General features: G+C 41.3%; 1 protein-coding gene across 5 annotated transcripts in view; it reads right to left on the reverse strand.

The window, feature by feature from the left end:
* The window catches only part of LUZP2 (leucine zipper protein 2), a 917,784-nt gene that overhangs the window by 229,034 nt on the left and 667,683 nt on the right, over positions 1-21,067 (reverse strand). For all 5 annotated transcript variants that reach the window (XM_068259736.1, XM_068259737.1, XM_068259740.1 and 2 more), the window contains 2 exons: positions 12,194-12,256; positions 6,622-6,684 (listed from right to left, as the gene is read on the reverse strand). In XM_068259736.1, the coding sequence (XP_068115837.1) occupies positions 6,622-6,684; positions 12,194-12,256 (126 nt within the window). The remainder of the gene's footprint in view (positions 1-6,621; positions 6,685-12,193; positions 12,257-21,067) is intronic.

A 21,067-nucleotide genomic window follows, 5' to 3' on the forward strand; every position in this document is an offset into this window, starting at 1 on the left:
AAAATATTTGCCACCTGATCAATTTCAAAAAGGTTTGCCGGGTCACCTTATAATTCAGTGTTCTTCATCCTTAATAAATGAACCCTAACATGGTAATGTAACAGCTTTGCTGTACTTTAAACAATCCTATAAGCCAAACTCAAGATTATAAAAGTATTAGGATTTACCAAGTAGTTCTGTATCCCGTACCTGCAGCCTCAAACATTTATAATCCTAGCATAGTTATAATTTACACTGGGAGGTCCATTATCCCGTTTATTATTTTTTTATAACCTGCAATTCTGGGATGCTGTTTCAGCCCAGGAATTGCTTCCTGTGTATTTGCATATACGTCATCCCTCCTTATTCATAATACATAAATCTCAAATCTGATTATTTAGGCAGAACAAAAGACTTTTTGTGAGAGCTATATGTATATATTACTATTAAATACGGTGTGGTAGCAGCAGACTAGTCATGCGGGGCAGAGTTTTATGGATTGTGCTCTTGCAAAGTAGACTAATTAATTCAAATGAAGTCCATTTCAAGAAGTAAGAGATTCCTATTGTCATATATATTCAGTAACGCTGTGTGGCCATGAATCTGCAAGCGTCTCCCTGGACTGTATTACTCTTAGGAAAAGCATTCTGTTTTATTGCTCCTTCTCTTTATTTTATTGCTTTTCCTGTCAGTTTTGTCTGCAGGGATATCTTTTCCTCTTGTTGGCTACAATTACTTAGTAATGAAAATTAAGACATTTTCACAGTATGGACAACATTCCGAAATTGCAACGGAGAGTTTGGAGCATATTTTAGTTGGGTTTATGTCTTTTGTCCACTTAGGCCAACTGTTTTATGTTGTTCTTCTTTCTTGTGTGGCTCACTTCCCATGAACAAGAGGTTCTCTCTTTCATGGAGAGCTGTTTCTTTAACCAATCAAAAAACAAAAACAAAAAACTAAAACAAAAAAACAATGTCTTTCGTTAACCGTGGTCAGGGCCAGATTTTTACTTTTCACCGCCCAAGGCCAACTATACCGTCTGTTTGGTTGTTATCTCTGTGTGCCCCAATGAGAATTCTACTTACTTTCCATCATTGGATGTCGGTTGTCACAGACAATGACTATTTTAGTAATATGCGTATAGATTATAAGTTATGTTTTGCTTAAGAACTTTTATGTTATGTTTGTCATCTCGTTAATGATGGACCCATTGTGTCACCATGAGAGCTAGGCTGAAGTGTACCTGCAGGATAGAGCTTACAGGTCTTGCAGGGATGACACAAGTACAGGACAGGGAGTTCGAAGGTTAAATCTGTCCTTGTAGATAGATAGAATAGCTTTACTGCCCCTCACTGAGCCGCCAATAAATTTCCGGTGCCCTAGGCCATGGCCTTGCCAGAAATCCGGCCCTGACCGTGGTCACCACATTTTCCCTTTTAAGTCAACACTCACCAAGGCCAAGACCCACGTAAAGTTAGGTAATAATCACTTTTTGAGAAATAGGCTACCCCTTGCAACTCAATTTTCAAATCATGACAGATATAGCGTAACAGTTTTTATGTCCCTAAAACAGTAAAATCGCACTTACGCTTTTGGTGGGCATAATGTAAGATAAAGGATGCTGCCTCCTGGGTGCAGCTTGTTTGCATACCTGCTGTTACTCCCCATCTCACCCTTCTCTGTGCAGACACAAGTACCTCATCCACACTGGAGTTCTAATCATGCAGCCACTTCATAGGTCACTCAAGTATCCTCCACAACTCCTCCTGACATGTTTCAAGCCTAAATGCATAGGGTGCTTGCGGCTGCACAGAGGAGGTTGAGATGAGCATTAACAGTGAGGGCACAGGCATGCATACACAGGAGGTGACATCCCACATCATACTTTATCCCTAATACCACTACTGAAATGTAAATGTCAATAGGTGGTCTTTGAAATCAAGTGGGGAAGGGTAGCACACATCCCAATTTTATTAAATGCAGAGTGCTGAAAAGTTAATTTAAAGAAAAGACAAAAGATGATCTACTTGTAGAAAAATTTGGAAAAACGTGAATTACTGTAAATAATAATAAATCAGTTTAACCAAAGAAACCATGCAGTGGGGGATGCATTTGTTTAAATTACACAGTAGAAGGGTGTACTTGCTAGGGCCTATCCAGTATCCATTGTTTAAGAGTTTTTAAAGGACTACTGTAGGGGGGTAGGTGGAAAAAGAGTTGAACTTACCTGAGGCATCTAATGGTCCCCTGCAGATGTCCTGTGGCCACACAGCCACTCACTGATGCTCCGGTCCCCGCCTCCTGTTCACTTCCAGAATATCCAACTTTGAAGTCGGAAAAACAACTGTGCCTGTGCGGCCGTGTCCTCGCTCCCCCTGACTTGAGCATGCTGGTGCAGACCGTACTGGGCCTGCGCCGTACATTCCAAGTGACGTCAGGGGGAGCAAGGACGCAGGCGCAGGGGTTTCCAACTTTTAAGTCGTAAATTCCAGAAGTGAACAGGAGGCGGAGATCGGAGTGAGTGGCTGCAGGGGCACAGGACGTCTGTGGGGGACCATTAGGGGGGATATATATATATCACATCTAAATTAGTTGTGATTGTGAATGCCTAAGCATTGGTGCCTCTACTAACTGAACAAGACTGATACCATTCACACATCAAATTACACAAATGTGCCAGTTATAAGCATAAGATGAGTGCCAGTTGACTTTGAAAATCTCTACATGTGACAGAGTCCAGCTCTTTCCTAATACTTATAGGTAATATTTGTATTCTGTAGTGAATGCTGGCTCATTTTAACTAATCGGTTACTGTATTTAAAGAAAGTCATTAAAGTTATAATAATACTAATAATCATTTAGACTCATAGTTGAACTGTGGAAGTGTAGAATGCTAGTGAATTAAGAATACCTGAATGATAAGGTAGAAAAATAGAGATACTCCATTTACACTTCACAATTTGACAGGTGTATTCTTTTTGTCTTGGTTTAAAGTACAGCATTTTGGTAACACATTGTAAAACCTTTATTGTAAGAAAAACTAATCTCTATAGCAACTTTGTGAAAGCAGTTCCAATGACATTAATCTTAAACAAAATACTAAGAATACTTTGAGACAAAGTGGATGCACTATAGTGCAAATAGTACATAACTTAGTATGATCCCCATTTCACCAGCTGGCTGCTATAGTGATCCCTACGACAAAGACAGAATGGGGCTCAGAACAGCCTCATTAGTTGAGCAGCCAGTGCCAGCTGCTAAGGTGGAGCAGTAAAGAACCTTGCTATGCCTTTGCTGTCATTTAGTCCTGTAGTAAGGACATTTAAGATTTTCTTATGGGATTGCTCATGACCTCTTTTGTAAATATTTTTATGTTTTACACATTATTGTTTACTATTTTTATCAATGATCACTATTACTAGCAGTAATAGTGATCATCATTAAGGACACTGATTGATCAAAGGATTACATGATCCCTTTGACCAATCACGGCTGCAGTTGGGGTTCAAGTGCATGCATGATTACAGAAAGTCATGTACTTCCCGTATGCATTTTCCTTTTGCATTCCTGCTTCAGGGGCCATCCAGAACATGCACAGGCACACACGGCGCCTAGCAGAGTGCACAGACGTGACTTTTGTGACTTTCATGTCCATGGGGCTGAAACAATTAAGCAGCCACAAATGTGGCATCAATTTTACTATGGGCAGTCCTGAAGATGATAAAGAGTCGAATATTTGAAAATGATCATTATCTGCTTCATAGACACTTAGAAAAGAACACTAATAATGCCTTATCTATATTCCTTTACATATGCAGACACTAGTGCACTGCCACTGCTCGGGGCCCCCAACCCACGCTGGTGCCCTCTGCTGGTCATATAGCCCTTGTCTGTATGCGACTGAACCCTCTCCAATGATTGGTAGAGTTGTCTAGAACCTCCGATTTTAGGTTTGTGAATTTAGGAACGCGAACATGCGAAAAAAAGCCGGTCATTGCTTCATTGTGATATGCAAGCCCCTTCACCACAGCAAGGTAATGATCACGAAGGGAAATTGACACATGCACATGCCTTTTGTTTTGTTGTTGCAGCCGAGTGCAGCCAGAATAATTAGGAAGGCATGTACACGCACTAGAAAAATTATTATAGCAGCTGCTGCTAGCAGCGGCCTTAAAAATTCAGGAATCCACCTTGAGTCCTGGACCCTGTTGGTGGTGGCGGAGAAGGCAGTCACGTGACATGCAGGCAGAGATGTTGTGTGTGGGGACTGACGTAGTCTTCGGTTAGGCAGTAGCCCTCCGGAATCCATGCCTCATTCATTTTGATAAAGGTAAGGTACTGAACACTTTTGTGACCTAAGCTACTTCTCTTCTCACTGACCATGCCTCCAGCTGTGCTAAAGGTCCTTTCTGACAGGATGGTTGAGGCAGGGCAAGCCAGAGTGAGATCATGGCTGACGCTGCTGCCTTATATAAGGGGGGGGGGGAGGCTCCTGGAGGAAGTTCAGCCTGATTGGCTGCCATGTGTCTGCTGACTGTGATGTAGAGGGTCAAAGTTTAGCCCAATTATGTAGTATGGGGCGGGATGAATTTGCGTAAAAGTTTGTGATTCGACGCAAAAGCGAAACGATATTCGCATGAATACGTTCACGGCCGAACCGTTCGGGACACCTCTTAAATAAAACCCACACGTTTTATTTTCCCATTTGTCCAGGCTATCACAACATTTAAATTATGCACATACATACGTTTTTTTTTTTTTTACCTCACTGTGCACTATCAATAATTACAACCACTGATTTGCTAAAATAATAGTGATATACCCTCATGACATACTGTACATATTAAAAACTGAGTCCATAAGGTGACCATTTATGTATTCTTTTTAAATGCCATTACTTTTTTTAACAAGTGTTTTAGTATGGTAAATAACTATGGGGAGTGGGGGATGGGGGAAAAAGGAATTCCTTTATTTTTAGTTATTTTATGTAGTGTAAAATGTGTATTTGTTATGCCTTTTTTACCAGTAGATGTCCCCACATTCTTTATTCGGTGTGCTCTGAACAGACTTCTAGGCAGTGTTTGTATATTTTGTTACAGGAAAGAGCATAGGCTACTCATTGAAGCCATGATTCTTCTCTTACAGGTGCTTTGATTGGCTCAGGGAGCACATGTTCCGTTTCACCAGATGTGTCAGTCTCGTTGGGTGCATGCTTACAAGTGCACATCAGCAGCAGTGGCAAGCAACACATCATAACATTTTATTGCCGTTAAGAGGAGACAAACAGGAAATTTTAATGCATTTAGATTACATTTAGTGGTTAAAATTGTTGCTGGAGAAAAATAGTTTCCATTGTCAATTAACACACATTTTCTTCACTATTATTAGTACATTCTGCGAGAGATGAGCAAAAAAGTGGAGGCGTTCTATTACTTTTATCATTGGGAAAAGATTAATAAAACTAGTACAAGTCTTTGGCAGCAAAAAAACAAAGAATTGCCTTTTTTCCACAAATGAAACTTTCTTTTATTATTTTGTTCCAACTGTGTACCACAAATACTCCTGGGTGATCATTTAGTACATTACACAGAGTGCAAACTGAGTTGAGCTCGATAATGACACTGGGTCAATTGAATGGTAATGGGAAAGTTAGATCCGGCAAGTAGAATAGAAACAGAGAAGGAAGTTCTGGAATGCTAAATTGTTTTTTTTTTCAAAATCTCATTTGTTCCCCTATTATTATTACCCCTATATTAAACAGAAGCTCCAGTTCAGAAACAAATACTTATCTAAGGAGAGGCCTAATGGATCTTAATATGGCTTCCCTCAGCATCCTCTGTTGCTCGGCGGGACCCTCCTGCTGATCAGGGCCATGTTCCTATGTTGACACAAGCACAGACACGGCTGTACTCTTGCAGGTGCAGTATGGCTGCACTCGTGTTTGGATAGGAGCATGGCCATGATCAGACTACTGACAATACCTTTTCAGTATTCCTTGGAAGCACTGAGCTTGTCAACAGGGGTCTGGAGAGATGTGCGTATTATTCGACCGCCGGTGAGTTGGGCACCAGAAAAAGCATAATGACGGCTCTCCCTGCTGCCACTAAATTCCCCGGCGGCATTAAGTACTACTCCCCTCTGTCGCAACTCGGAGGGAGATGTAATTCGAGGTCCGGCAACCACCGGAGTCCCAAATTACCCTTAAATGCCTCACGCAGCATTACATTGCTGCTATGGGGTGCCTGGTTTCAATGCCCAGCAGTGAGATCCGTGTACCGAAAACTACCTGCTTTACCGGAGGATGCAGAGAAAAGCCTCATTAGGATCCAGAGACTTACCTCTCCTTAGGTAAGTATGTGATTTTGTACCAGTACCAGTCCAATTACAATGCAGTCCTCACTCACCCAACACTAACCCCACTACCCCACACACGGCTCAGATCCTGGCTATGCACCTGCCAATCAGGCAGTGAAACCCCCAGCTACACAGCAATCTACAAGGGGTAATGGTAAACAGGCCACAATCAATTTACAGGTTACTGATCTATTTATTTAACAATGACCATGGTGGTTTCATGGATACTACAGTAGACTATCTCTTCATATAACACAAATGATTACTGGAATTTTGTTTCAAACTTACCTTAGAAACTAGATCCTTCTTCCCATACCGAAGTTCTTTTAGCTGAGCCTGAATGCGTTTAGACTACAAAACAGAAAAAAACAAAAACATACATAATGTGATCAATAACTGGTTGCTCTGTAAACCTAGATATGACATTCAGTGTATGAAGACATCAGATGTTTAGCTTACCTTCAGATCTGCAGACACACAATAGTATGAAAGTTGAAAAAGCACATTACTAAACTGACAAGATTCCACCTAAATTGAAGTAGCAGGCTAGTGCGCTGGTGAAGTGCTCTGCCCCTGACAAATGAGACCTGGGTTTGAATCTCGGTTCTTCTTGTTCAGTAAGCCTGCGCCTATTAAGTAAGGACACCTTGGGCAAGACTCCCTAACACTTATCTGCCTATGGAGCGCACCCTAGTGGCTGCAGAGCTGGCCCTTTGCCAGGAGTAAAGTGTGATATACATGTTCTGCTCTATAAATATTTGAAATTCATTGACATGAACAAATGCCTAAAAAGTGAGAAATATTCCCCATTCAGCTACTCTATGTCCTCATGGAAATCTGCCTGAATAATGTATCCACTATACACTGGCTGTCAGGACTATGATCTGGCAATGAGATTCCAAATAACAGTGGAGATATCATACAAAGGAATACTGTGCCATTCAGTATAGCAGCACAAGAATGCATAGTGAATACAATCCATGTCAAGATCTATATATCGGATGAACCTTCTAGACCTCCAAGACAGATATACTAAACCAGTCAGTGCCTGCATAATGTTAGAGTGTTATATCACTTTAGCACAAAAATCGGTTTGTGAGTGACCTATTAAACGGTATCTTTTCAAATGCAATCTGAAGCTGCTATACGTTTATTGTAGGATTTTTTTCCAGTAACTGTTGCAATTTTATACAGCTTAGTATTGAAGGACAACTAAAGTGAGAGGGATATGGAGGCTGCCATATTTATTTTCTTATAAGCAATACCAGTTGCCTGGCTGTCCTGCAGATCCTCTGGCTCTAATACTTTTAGCCATAGACCCTGAACAAGCATATGTAGATCAGGTGTAGCCTCCATATTTGTCTCACTACAGTTGGCATTTAAAGGAAGATACAATGCACCTTACTTTTGCATCCAGGGCCAATTTTGGAAAAAATGGGGCTATGGGCAAGAATCACATGAGGCCCTTATGGCTTGACCAGCAACCCCCTATCCCCCCACAACCCACCCTTCACCTCCCCATGCCCTTAAAAATTGAATGCAGCATTAGGTTGCTCATCGGGGCCCCAGAGCCGGCTGGTGGACACCCAAGGTCTCCCCCAAGGGCCCCTGCAGAGTGTTCACAGCAGAGCAAACTCATTTGTTCGACCTACGTGTTACTCTTTGGGTATGGTGTGCTTCCATTCTCATCCTCGCAGGATGACTCTGCTCAGTGATCCCGCAGGCATGTATATGTCGCAAGGTCAATGAAATGAGGCACCAGCAGGACCAAGATACACTTAGGGGGAAACCTGGAGGCGCATGTCAGCCGGCTCCAGGGCCACAGGCAGTTGCCCAGTTTGCCTCTATGGAAGTGCCGTCCCTCTTTGCATCATTTTGCACTATTAGCTATCCTATTCTGCAGCTACTCCAGCTGCTAGCTTTGTACTGTCACATACTGTACAAAGCTGTGGAAAGCTAAATTTGCACATCACGGCCAAGGTTTTAGTAGATTTGATGTTTAGATTGAGTGTAGTCTAATGAAAATATCCAATAGTGTGAGGGAACCTTTACCATTGGCTGTTTTTAGAAAATTAAAAGTGAAATTGGGAACAAATAAATAATGCTGTTTAAATCTGAAGTGACAATAAACTTATGAGATGATTCATTGTATGTGTTATAGATAACTGCATTAACTCTTGCTGTACCAGAAAACAGAAAGGGAAGTAAGACAATTTCTTACTAGGACTAGTACTATATGTACCTACATTTATCTCATCATGGGGTTGACTCGTCAAATCATGGTAATATTACTACTATGCACAAACAGCACATGGCAGTATTACCCTTATTTCCTTAACCAAGTACCGAGAGTTATGTTAATTGTGCAATCGTTGCTACGGTAATGCACGCTACTAATGGTAACCCTCATTAGTACTGTTAATCGAGTACTGCGGGTCGCGCTACTAGCATAACTCACAGTACTTGGTGCCAGAAATAAGGGTAATACTGCCATGTGTTGTTTGATGAGTGAACCCCCATGCCACATGTCACTTCAGGTGTAGGCTAATTTATTAAAGGGTACTTGTAGTCTTAAAAATAATACATACTGTATTTGCTTACTGAATTTTTTGGACTACAAGACACAAAAGTGGTGAAAAAAAGTGCAAATGTAGGGAGTCCCTGACTTGCGAACGCCTGCCAATATGAACCTCCAACCTGCCGCAATGTCGGGGGACTCCCTGTACTGTGCCCATGAAGAGGACGACACAGGAGGACAAATGGAGGACAAAGGGGGACACAGGATGACACAAGGGGTACAGAAGAGGAGACATGGAGACAAGAGGTACAAGGAGGCATGAGGTACAAAGGGGGCATAATCCACAAGATGTCCCTTCACCATGGATGCACCAGGTTTAGTATATATATATTTTTCCCCTGGTTTTTGTCCTCTAAACCAAGGTGCGTTTTATGCTCAGGAGCGTCTTATAGTCTGAAAAATACGGTAATGTTATAAGATGCTTACTTCAGTATGGAGAAATCTAGGTGACCCAGAGGCCTCCCTGATCTTCCTACACCCCTCCGTTCTGGAGCTGGGACCGTCTTAAAGGATACTGCAGCTGAAAGGCTGCAGAGAGATAAAACCTGCATTGTGTAGGTAAAGGAAAGGACATACTCACCGCTCCCCTCGCTCCCTGCCGTCGGGTCCCGCTCGTCAGCCACAGCTCCTGGTACTGTCCGACTCTCCTGACCCCTGACCCGGACATACTGCGCCGCACATGCGCAGTATGTCCTGTAATCTTCGCTTCTGGCGTCGCATCATGACGCCAGAAGTACGGACACTCCCCCGCCTCCTGCGTGTGCGCTCCAGCGGCTCCACTATAAAGCTACATGCTTTTATCTCTCTGCAGCCTTTCGGCTGCAGTATCCTTTAAAAATATTCAACATCAATGTTGAATATTGCTCATGGGCGCGCAAAGAACGGCCCTCGCATCTATGAAGTGCTTTTTTATCCATTCAAGTGTGGCTCTTTACCCTTGTGCAGGCGCAAACCCACTGGCACCTGAGCAGCGTGGCTGCACTCATACAGGAATTGGAGGGTTGACATGAAGATAAAGAGGACCGTGGCTGGCAGTGGAGGGGATGTGGAGTATCAGGAAAGCCTCTGGAACATCCACAGCATACACTCTACAGCTTTTTTATCTGACTACAGTTTGGCTTTAATTGTTATCACTTATTGCATTTAACGTGCCCTTTACTAAAAGCCGTACACTGGTTGATATGGCCAGCAAATAGATGATTATCTGATCAGAGAAAATTATCTGTTTAACTGCCTCCAACACATGGCACACAGATTTCAAAATCTTTGAAAATCTGTGTGCCTCTCTGGTCCCAGTCCCCCTCCCCCCCCCCCCCTGCGGTTCTCACCTGTCCACCACATAATCATGCTCTTTGCTTCTCCCAAACTGGCTGCTCATCTTCACTTCCATGTCCCCGGGGGCTTGTGTGGTGTTATGCTGGGGACAGACACTAGGGGTGCTGTGACCACTAGAGGCCCCTAGTGCCTATCCCCTGTATTGTCACACAGGTGCCCGGGGAGCAGAAGTGAAGACGTCGGGAAGAAGACGAGGTGAAAGTATTTTCTGGTTGGTCGCCAGAAATTGCTCAATCGGTTGATTGAGCAGGCTAAATGCTGCACCAGAGCAATCAAATTGGCCAAATATTGACAGTAGAAATCGATGAGTGTATGGCCTTCTTTACCTTGATTGGCAGGGTCTTCTTTAATACAACTAATTACCTTTGGCTCTTTCAGTCAAGCTATCTGAGTCTACTCGTCATTTGTCTAATTTGTAGGTATTTAAGAGGAACTGTAGTTAAAATAACTTAATAAAAATGCTTATTGTTTACAATATTGTTTACAATATTCATTTATAAATGTAGTGTTTATATAGTGTTTGCCCTTTCCCATTGTAAAGTCTTTCCTCTTACTGATTTATGTTCTGAAATGTAACACTGGTGGTGACATATTTAGTTCTGCCAGGTGATCTGTACGGAATGTTCGTTACTGAGAGTTCTATGCACAGAGGGAGAGATTGCTTGTTTGGCATTTGGAAAAAGCCACTATTTCCAACAATGCAACGAGGTTCACAGTCAGAAAAGTGATCGCTATGACATAACTCCCTACTCTCACACAGATCCCTCCCCTGGTGGTGCTTGACCCTAAGACAACCCCCCACCCCAGTGGTGCCTAACCCTAAGACCCCATGGTGATTACTTTGACCTAACTTCTCCCTACTCTCACACAGAACCCTCCTCTTTTGGTGCCTAACTCTAAGACATGTGGTGCCTATACCCCAAGACCATCCCCCCCATTTGTGATGCTTAATCCTAACTCCCCTGGTAGTGCCTAACCTCAATCCCACATGGTGGTGCCCAATGTTTGCCGCATTTCATGTTAAATATATGTTATTTTGAACTGATATAAGCAAATTAACTGCAATATCCTAATTTAGTCACCTGCTGATATAACCAATGTTGTAGTTGCATTTATATAGCCTACAAAAATCTTGGCCATTATTCAGCACCCTTTTAAAGCCGAAAAAATGTAGGCTATAAAAGGGCACTCTTTTGTAGCTGAATCAATCTCTTGTAGCCAAATAAAAAATCTTGATTATAAAAAGGTGGCCTTTTGTAGCCAAATCAAAAACTTAGGCACCCTTTTCACTACCTTGTAGCCAAAATGTGTAGAAGATAACACTTAAGTCTATGGAGGTGCCATTTTTACACAGATGGCTCAGGCGCCCTTTTCAACTAATAGCCCTGTTCCAGCTGTCACTAGTGTCCAGCTGCTGCTGCTACCCCATTCCTGACAGTGGAATGGGGTTCCTTTGCATACATTGCCCTTTGGGATAAAGCAAGGCGTTATTGCTGCACACCCTTTCGACCAATAATGTCGGCTCATCATTTACCAGCATGCTCGACATTTCACCAATTTCAGTCTAAAATCAGTTGAATTGTTGATCAGGCATGCTTATTACGGCACCAATTTTCATACGATTCAATAAAATTATCGGATGGTCAATCAGGTCGCAAAATCGATGGATGTATGGCCAGTTGGCCACCTTTAAAGTGTACACCATTTCTATATACACAATCTTTATGAATTACTATTTTTAAAAGATACTGTATAGCTTTAAAATGATTACAGTTAAATGCTAAATGCAGCATTGCTTTGTTTATTTGGTGGTAATCCTGTTTTAATGGGATACCAATTACGATAAAAAAAAGCAGGCTAGTTTACGAAGAAGTTTCTGTGAGAGGTTTTCCCACATAAACACTTCAGAATGCTTTTAGCTTTTCTGAGAATGAACACATTACTCACCTCCTCTGCACGGAGACCACACAGCTTGTTTCCAGACAAAAGTTTGTTTTTCAAGCTTTTATTCTACAAAATAGAGGGCGAAAAAAAAACCTGTTTAGCTCATTATCATAAAGGTAACCCTTTATAAAACATTTCATGCAAATTTTAGGAATTTTTTTTTTTAGTTTGTACAAGTCTTCAGTAAGTAATACCATGTATTCTGATAAGACATGGGCAATGAGATGCTGGTAATTCTTGCATGCAAATATAATACAAATTCTATGCAGCTTAAGGTGCATACACATCCAATTTTGATTGGCCAATCATTGAACAATTGTACCACCCTCACGTAGTATAGGGGCCAACAAGCTCTGAATACTATGCACAGATTGTATATGTAAGCTCTCATACTAAATGGAAATAGTAATATTGGACAAGAAAAGGCCAATCAAAATTGGATGTGTGTACCAAGTTTAAAGCCTAAAAAGTACCTTCAATTACAATGTTACCACCTCCATGTAGTATGAAGGTCAACAAATATTGACTACTATGAACATTTTGCAATTTTCAGCATAAAACAGCCCTGGGTGTGTATATGGGTCATGTAGTATGAGAGTATATAGGTAAACACTCATATTACATGAAGGTGGAAAAATTGGTTAGTGATTGGACAATTATAATTGAAAGTGTGTATCAGGCTTTAGAATTGGGCCAATCAAAAGTCCAAGGTGCATATTATCTGCATTAAATTTGCATGCAAGTTAGAAAAATTAGTATTGCATTGACCAAGCCCGTTCTGTGAAATCTTGGCCCAGTACCGATGCCCCATAAGTGATCTGGTATGCTGAATCTCTAAATGACTCCAAGGAATGTGCAATGTATAAGCATTGTATGTTCACATACCTCATCTGTTGAAAGCAGCTCACTCATGCTCCCCCCCCCCCCCCATCATCCCTCCTGCCCTGTCCGCTTTAGCTGACAGCATGTTTGTACAGCAACGCGGCTCGCTCTGACGTCCACATCCAACACCACCAGGCGTTGCATTAGGGGCACGTTATGCGACCATAACGTCCCCTAAAATGCAACGTCCTGGTGGGAAAGTAGCCTTAAAGAAAAGTAATCCCTCATAGTTACAGTATATCAGGTATTGCAATTGAGCTTTGCATACACTTTTTCATTTAGCTATAAAATGATTTAAAAGATCTCCAACAGCAATATGTCTGCCTCTGAACCCCCTGCCTAGTCCTGGGGAGGGATAAACAGAATTTTTTAACATCACCTGGTGTGTTAAGATTGAGAAGATGCTACACTGATAGTTTAAAGATAACCCTTCTGTCCCTGCAACTGTAATACAAACAATCTGTTTCTTTTGTTTTCTCCAGATTCAATTAAGTACATAATTATCCAGTTATCCAGCTGGCTGCAGACAGTGTTCAAAATGTTTACAACGTATAATTTTGAAGAATGGAAAAAAATGGAAAAGTATGGATTATAAATGTAATTCCTATTCAATGTCCTATTCAATGTGCATTCCAATGAAACTACACTGCCTATGTATTTGTAATGGATCAACCTGCTACCACTGTATCCCCGAGTGGCATAAATACTACTCCCCCTCTGAGTCGTAGCAACTTGGAGAAGTAAATTTGGGGTCCTGCCATTCCCGGAACCTAAATTTACCCTTATGCAGGGTGCGGACTATTGCACTGAAGCTATATCCGCACCATCCCTTGGTGGTAAGTACCCCTGTGCGTGCACCCAGATGACTTGCTGTACGCTACACTGCATGGGTAGTCATCATTAGGGATCATGGGAAGTGCAAATCCTATGTCCAACAGGTACCTGGTACGGGATGAAGTTTTGACTTGTACCAACACCTGCCCATTAGGATGGCAAAGGGAGGCTGGAACGCTGAAATACTTTGAATCTATATGTGTTGTCTGAGATAGTAGCTTACCATTTAATGTTCGTTGCTTTTGCTTTGCATCCAGCCAAACACTAAATCCCTCAGTGATCTTAGAACCCATCTCATGAAACTCAACTTTTATTGGTTCTCTAAAATCAAAAGCACGGCCATGATGCTGAACATTAGTGTAATACATAGTAGGGATAAATAAGCACAATATGATCCTGTCAATCTATGGGTGAATATATAGTATACAAACTCAACTACCCAATTACCATTATAATCTGTAGCTATGTGCCAAAGGAGGTACGGTAAGTGCAAAGCAAACCTACAATCTGTAATTGCCCTATATGAGTAGCATTTCTACACAGATTTAAACTAGGTTATATAAATAGACCAAAGCAAATAACACGGCTGTGATGTAAACTATCAATAGCTGCATGACACAACACTCCTCACCCAAACCCAACTCACTTCTCCCGTATATGGGGGCTTGAGCAGGCTTACAAATAAAGTGCAAAAGGCGTATAGCTTATGCAACAGCAAACAGCACAGGGCTGAGATAGATGTTGGCTTTGGGTGGGTGGTATTTCTAGATTAATGTGTGACCCAGAAGGTAGTTTCTGCATTTTTTTTATCCCTACTTTTTATTACACTACAGTTCCATACTTCCCAACTTTTTGAGATAAGAAAAAGAAAGCCTTTCACACATGCCTCTGCCACTCCTCAAATCATCCTCTGCCACACTTCAAATCATCCCCTGCCACATCCCTAGTCAGGCATACCACAAAGAATTCAGAAGCAAAAGACGTTTTAGGTTTCAAACCACACTGGTCTTTTCTATATGATATGATTAGTTTTTCTTCATCAACAGTTGCAATTAAGAAATATATCAGTTTAAAGAATGCAAAGAAAGTTTCAATTAAACAAATTATCAGTACACAAAATGCATATATTTACACAGATCTGTACACCAGTTTCGAAATTGAGATAGAGGAAATAGGTTCCCAAAGTATGACTGGAACTTCAAAAAGGGGCAGTTAGGAGTTCAGTTTTAAAGGGCCGGTGCACACCAAAAACCGCTAGCAGATCCGCAAAACGCTAGCAGATTTTGAAACACTTTTTCTTCTTTTTCTGTAGCGTTTCAGCTAGCGTTTTGCGGTTTTGTCTAGCGATTTTGGTGTAGTAGATTTCCTGTATTGTTACAGTAAAGCTGTTACTGAACAGCTACTGTAACAAAAATGCCTGGCAAACCGCTCTGAAGTGCCGTTTTTCAGAGCGGTTTGCGTTTTTCCTATACTCAACATTGAGGCAGAAACGCATCCACAATCCAAAAAATGCCTCACCCAGGCATTTTTCGTTTCTGCAAAATGCCTCCCGCTCTGGTGTGCACCACCCCATTGAGATACATTGACCAAGCAGATCCGCAGCCACAAGCGGATCTGAAAACGCCCAAAAAGCCGCTCGGTGTGCACCAGCCCATAGTCCTTGTTTTTTAATAGGTTTTTTTTTAGATAAAGTGATTTGGTGTTTGATACTGTATTCCCTAACATCTCCAGGGATGGATTTCTGGAAAGGCCCAAGCTTTGGGCTGCTGCTACCCAAGCATGGAAGCATGGAAGAGGAGTGGCTTAATATGAGCAAGGAGGCTATGAATTGAAAATGGAGGCTCTAAATTGGCACGACACATGGAAGAAGGGACTGGCTGTACATAAAAGAGAAGGGCTACTTTACATGGATTTTACGCATGAAAGAGGGGGAAACACATGGAATGGGAAGGGGGCTGTTGCATGTAGAAGAGGAGTCGCAAGAAAGTTGGCCTAGGTGCAGGAAAGGTATAAATCCAGCCTTGTATACACCCCATTTCAACCCTCTTTAAAGTGTACCAGAGATGAATAAAAGAAAAAAGATTTATACATACCTGGGGCTTCCTACAGCCTCAAGCGCACGGATCGCTCCCACGTCGCCGTCCTCCACTGTCTGCTGCTCTAGTACTGGGTCCGGTCACTTCAGCCACTCAGGGCCAGTCTACGCAGGAAAAGTGCACCCTCTACGTATCTCTCCAGCGGCTGCTGGGAGATACGTAGAGAGCGCACTTCTCTTACGTCAGACTGGCCCTGACTGCCAGAAATGACAGGTCCCTAATACCAGAGTTGTAGACAAAGGAGGAGGGCGGCGTGGGAGCAATCAGAGTGGATGGGGCTGGAGGAAGCCCCAGGTATGTATAAATCTATGTATACATTGTTTATCTTTTATTCAGCTCTGGTTCTCTTTTAAAGTGAACCTAAAGTCTGCCCAAAAAATGAGATGAACTCACCTGGGGCGTCCCTCAGCCCCCTGCAGCCGATCGGTGCCCTTACAGCTCCGCTCCGATGGTCCAGGACCCGCCGACGAACACTTCCGGTTTGGCCGTCACCGGCCGACAGGCATGGGAACGCGAGTGATTCTTCGCGTTCCCAGCCAGGAGGCTGCAATAGCAGCATAGGGGGTGATATACAGGCTGGGAACGCAAAGAATCACTTGCGTTCCCATGCCTGTCGGCCGGGGAAGGCCAAAACGGAAGTTTTCGCCGACGGGTCCTGGACCATCGGAGCGGAGCTGCAAATATCATTTACCAGGTCCCCTAGCTCTTATTTGGTACATCTGCCGCAAAAGAGAAGTTACAGAGTTACAGTGCATGCTGTTTTTTCTCTTCTTCTTTACTTTCCTCCCCTTTTCCCCTCAGATATAACTAATGCAGCCTGATTGGCTGAAGTTTCTTTCACTCCTGTTATCCCCTTCTTCCACACCTCTTGTCTTCTCTGATTGGCCAATATTTCTTGTGTTGAGAAGCGGAGAAAGTGACACAGCTGACATCCGATCCATACAAATAAACCAGGTCTGCAAAGTCACACAATGATTTGTGATGATGCACTTCTTACTGCAGAGCTCTGTGGGAGTGTCTGAAGACTGGGAGGAGGGCGGGCAAGCATGCTAAATCAGAAAGAGGAGAGGACACAGAGGAAGGGAGGAAATTACATCCGGATTGGCTTCAGACACAGGGATTCCAAAATGGAAACTAACAGAATTCTCTTCATTTACTATAAAACTCACTGAAATCAAAATGTGGACAATGCAATACATCATGTTATGTAAGTTGAGCAAGTATTTATCTACTAATATATGTTATTTTTTCTGCGATAGCATGGCTTGGCTGACAGCTCCTCTTTCACATTATGCATATATTTGGTTCAAAGCTTGGAGTTGTCAAATGTTGGTTTTGAATATTGATTTATAAGTGGCCAAAGAAGCCATTAAAATAGGCGAGTGAAAGAGACCCCCTCGTCCCAACTTATAGTTCAGAGTCAATATAAATCACAGAATCTGTGACAGCTCTTAGAGACATTGCATATATCCAGCACCAGCATAGGAGTAGCACTACCAAAGATCCATTTCTTAGCCATACCATTTATGGAAAAAATAATAAAATTATATCTCCACTTCAAGATTCAAGCAGGTGGTAAAGTGAAGCCTTTTTTCTGCAGGGTGCTTATCATCAAATCACAGAGCATTTACAAGAGCACTCTTACAGAACATACTGAGAAGGCTGGTGCAATTTTCTCCAGTATAGATTTCAATCTATACCTCACATCTGAGTGGAACTTCGGACTGTAAGAGCAAATCTTCAGCTTCAAGAGTCCAATACAACCTGCTGAGTCCTTCAGCTTCTGCTACTTCTGCTACTACTCAAATAATACAAAAGAAACAAAGGGACCAGTTTGACACATACAATGAAACAGTTATCAGGTATACAGAATTACAGGGTACCAAGTTAAGTTATAGGGAACCACAACCCCAATGGCAAAACAGTACTGCAAATTACAATTTCACCTTCTCAATGCACAATTCCATAAATGGATCCTTCAGGTTATCTAAGTTCTATCAAGATTTTCTGCTTACAACATTCGAAGAACAAAATGGGTATTAATTACTGATTGTATTTCGTATTAATTTCCTGTCCAATGAAATGTGGTGGGATTTTACTTTAAAAGATAAGTTACAGTGTTGCTTGAGAATTTTCGTCAAAGTCAGTTACACATTGAAAATGCTATTTTTGATTTTGAGAAAATTTTCACAAAAATAGCATGTATTTTTGCGGTTTTCGCAAAAATCTTTATTTTACCACAAACATTTCAAAAACACAGAAAATTATATTTTACCGCAAGAATTTCTGCCGCGAAAAGACAAAAACCGATAACCATAAAAATGTACAAAAAAAAGTAAAAAACAACTTATTTTCAATGGCATTTTCGCTCGAAAATCAAATTAAACATTATTTTTGGGATATTAAATGTGAAAATAATATTGGCATCTTTACTCAACATTGATAAGCTTTGCTTCTGTGGGGACATAATTAGAAGTAACTTAACTCCCATAATGCATCAGTTGAGGAGAGTACCAAATATGAAAAGCATGTAAAAAAAGGTGCCCGGAAAAAATGGCACTGGGGATAGCCGCCTGTAGTTTATCAGTAAAATTACTGATATGCTACAATTCCGATAGTTAAGTGTTGGTAATCTCTACTGATATTTTACTATGACTAAACCATACTTTCACACCCTCCCTATACTAATGCCTAACCCTAAGACCCCCCCTCTGGGGGTGCCTAAGCTCCATCCAGTGGTACCTAACCTTAACCCCCACCCCGGTGGTGCCTAAGCTTAACCCCTTAGGACCTCCCTACACACACTCCAAACTCCAATATTTTTGCTGCCATAGAAGCCATGGTGAGTGACTAAAAACTATAAATAGCAGCTATAAAGTGCTAATCTACTCAATGCTCAAATTGCCATTTGCAGCTGCTAATTGCAGCTCTTAACATTGCCACCAATGGCAGTGCCAGGTTTAACAGGGTACCTCGTGCATACCGTTTTATTTGCTTCAAGGATGGGGCTCTATAGGTAGAACTTTCAAATTGTTCCCGGTTAAGTTTTATTTTTAAGATTTATTATTATTCATTATTTATAAAGTATCTCAAGTACAATTTTTTCTATCTTTAATAGAGGGCTATTACCAAAATTTGTCTACACATGAGAAAAACCTTAGAGCACCATTGCATCAGTTCTGAGCAGTGCAAAAAACTTGCAAATCAATTTGCGTTCTGTTGCTGTTATGTCTATAGTTAGAGTACCTAAACTATAAATGACAGTTTGCGTTAAACCTAATCCGTTGTCAATATATACTGAATCACACATAATAAAGTATGATTTTCTAACCCTCAGAGTCCGTATTGCACGTATGGTCTCAAAATCCCAGTCCCCTACCTGAAATCAGGTCCTGACAATTTTTTTCTTTCTTAGCCATGGGTGCAAAGGATGCTGGGGGATTGATGTCATGAATCCAACCCCATGTCCTGTTCCCTGCACACACCCACTGTGAAAAAATCTGGGATAAGAATGATAGTAAAAAGACATAAGACAAGCAGAGGGGCATGTATGGTGGTTTTGCTCTTAACCGATAAAGTTGGCACATAGTTATGCAAAAAATAGTTTCGTTCCTAACTATCGTTGCAATTAATTAAGATTATAGTTCACATTACAATTTTGCATCATGATTGTGATGCAAAATTAAAATTATGGAAAATGAGTGATTATCAGTCACTACTTGTTATCTTACCACCTCCATAGACTATGATAACAGCTGCTAAGCTCCCAGCTATTTATAGCTGCAGTTTGTATAGCTGGAAGTACCGGCACCCACTATTTTATTTGACCCTGGTGCCAAAATTACCACCTATAGCCACTAATTGTGGCTGTTAACATAGAATTTTATGGCAGCAAATCCGATGCCTGATATTTGTTCGGGTTAGGTAGCGCTGTGGGGAATAATTTCTGGTTAGGCATAGGTTGGGGGGTGTCAGTTAAGGATAGGCATAAAATGGGCGGTGGGGTTGTTACGGTTGTGCTAGGCAACGGTTGGGGGCTAGGTATAGATTGGGGGGGGCGGTTAGGGTTAGAATCAATAGAGCGAGGGTCCAAGTGAGAATGAGGTTAGGCGATAGTAAAATAACGGTAACAAATATGGATATTTTACTATTGTAATTACATAGTAGAATATTGTTCATTTCACCAATATTCTACTAGCGCCTTTTTTACATGTACACAAACCCTTTCTTTGTATCTGACAATATAATGAAACTGCCTAGAGAGCAAGGCATGTCTTTATACCTACAGGATACTTATATGATGACACAGGGAACAAAACAAGCTTTGTCTATTCACCTGCCTGTATGAGGATTCTTTTCATTAACAGCAAACCCTATCTTCTATACGACGATACTCATTTCTCCAATGTAGCTATGACCTTAAGATAATACTGTGAAGCTTAACTGTATTTAGTCAATTTCACTAAAGATATCAGATCAATATGTTTAGCCGCAGTAATAAAACATATGAAAGCGAACACAAGCAAGAAAACAGATGGTTATCTATGAAATAAAGCCGTGTTTGCTTGTATAACTTTTAATTGCATTTCAATAGCAATTACATACACAACAAGAAAAAAAATCAAGAAAAGAAGCATCTGTTTTCTATGGCTAAATGGTGTTGTTATTTTTATCTAAGAGGTAAAATAAATTTGTTACAAAAATCATTTAAAATTCATTATTCATACTTGAATGTAATACATACAAATAAGGTATAATTGTGCCTAGATTAAGTGATGCATTCCAAAACACTGTTCCTTGATGCAGAATCATGTCATATGGTGACTGCTAATTGGGTTGCGTGATACAATGGAGAAATAGAATACTTGCCATTCTTCTAATATTGGCTACACACACAGTACAAAATGATTAGATGGGTCACTGCGCCGTGGATGGATGTAGTACAGATGCCAATGTTCTATAATTGAGTGACATCCTGTTTTTTGGGGGGGACCTCTATTGTTTTCTGGCTGTACTAGTAAATTTCCAGTTTTATTGTATCCATGGTAACACCGGTGTCACAGTA

This window comes from Hyperolius riggenbachi, chromosome 11, assembly GCF_040937935.1.
Source record: "Hyperolius riggenbachi isolate aHypRig1 chromosome 11, aHypRig1.pri, whole genome shotgun sequence".
NCBI classification, from domain to species: Eukaryota; Metazoa; Chordata; class Amphibia; order Anura; family Hyperoliidae; genus Hyperolius; species Hyperolius riggenbachi.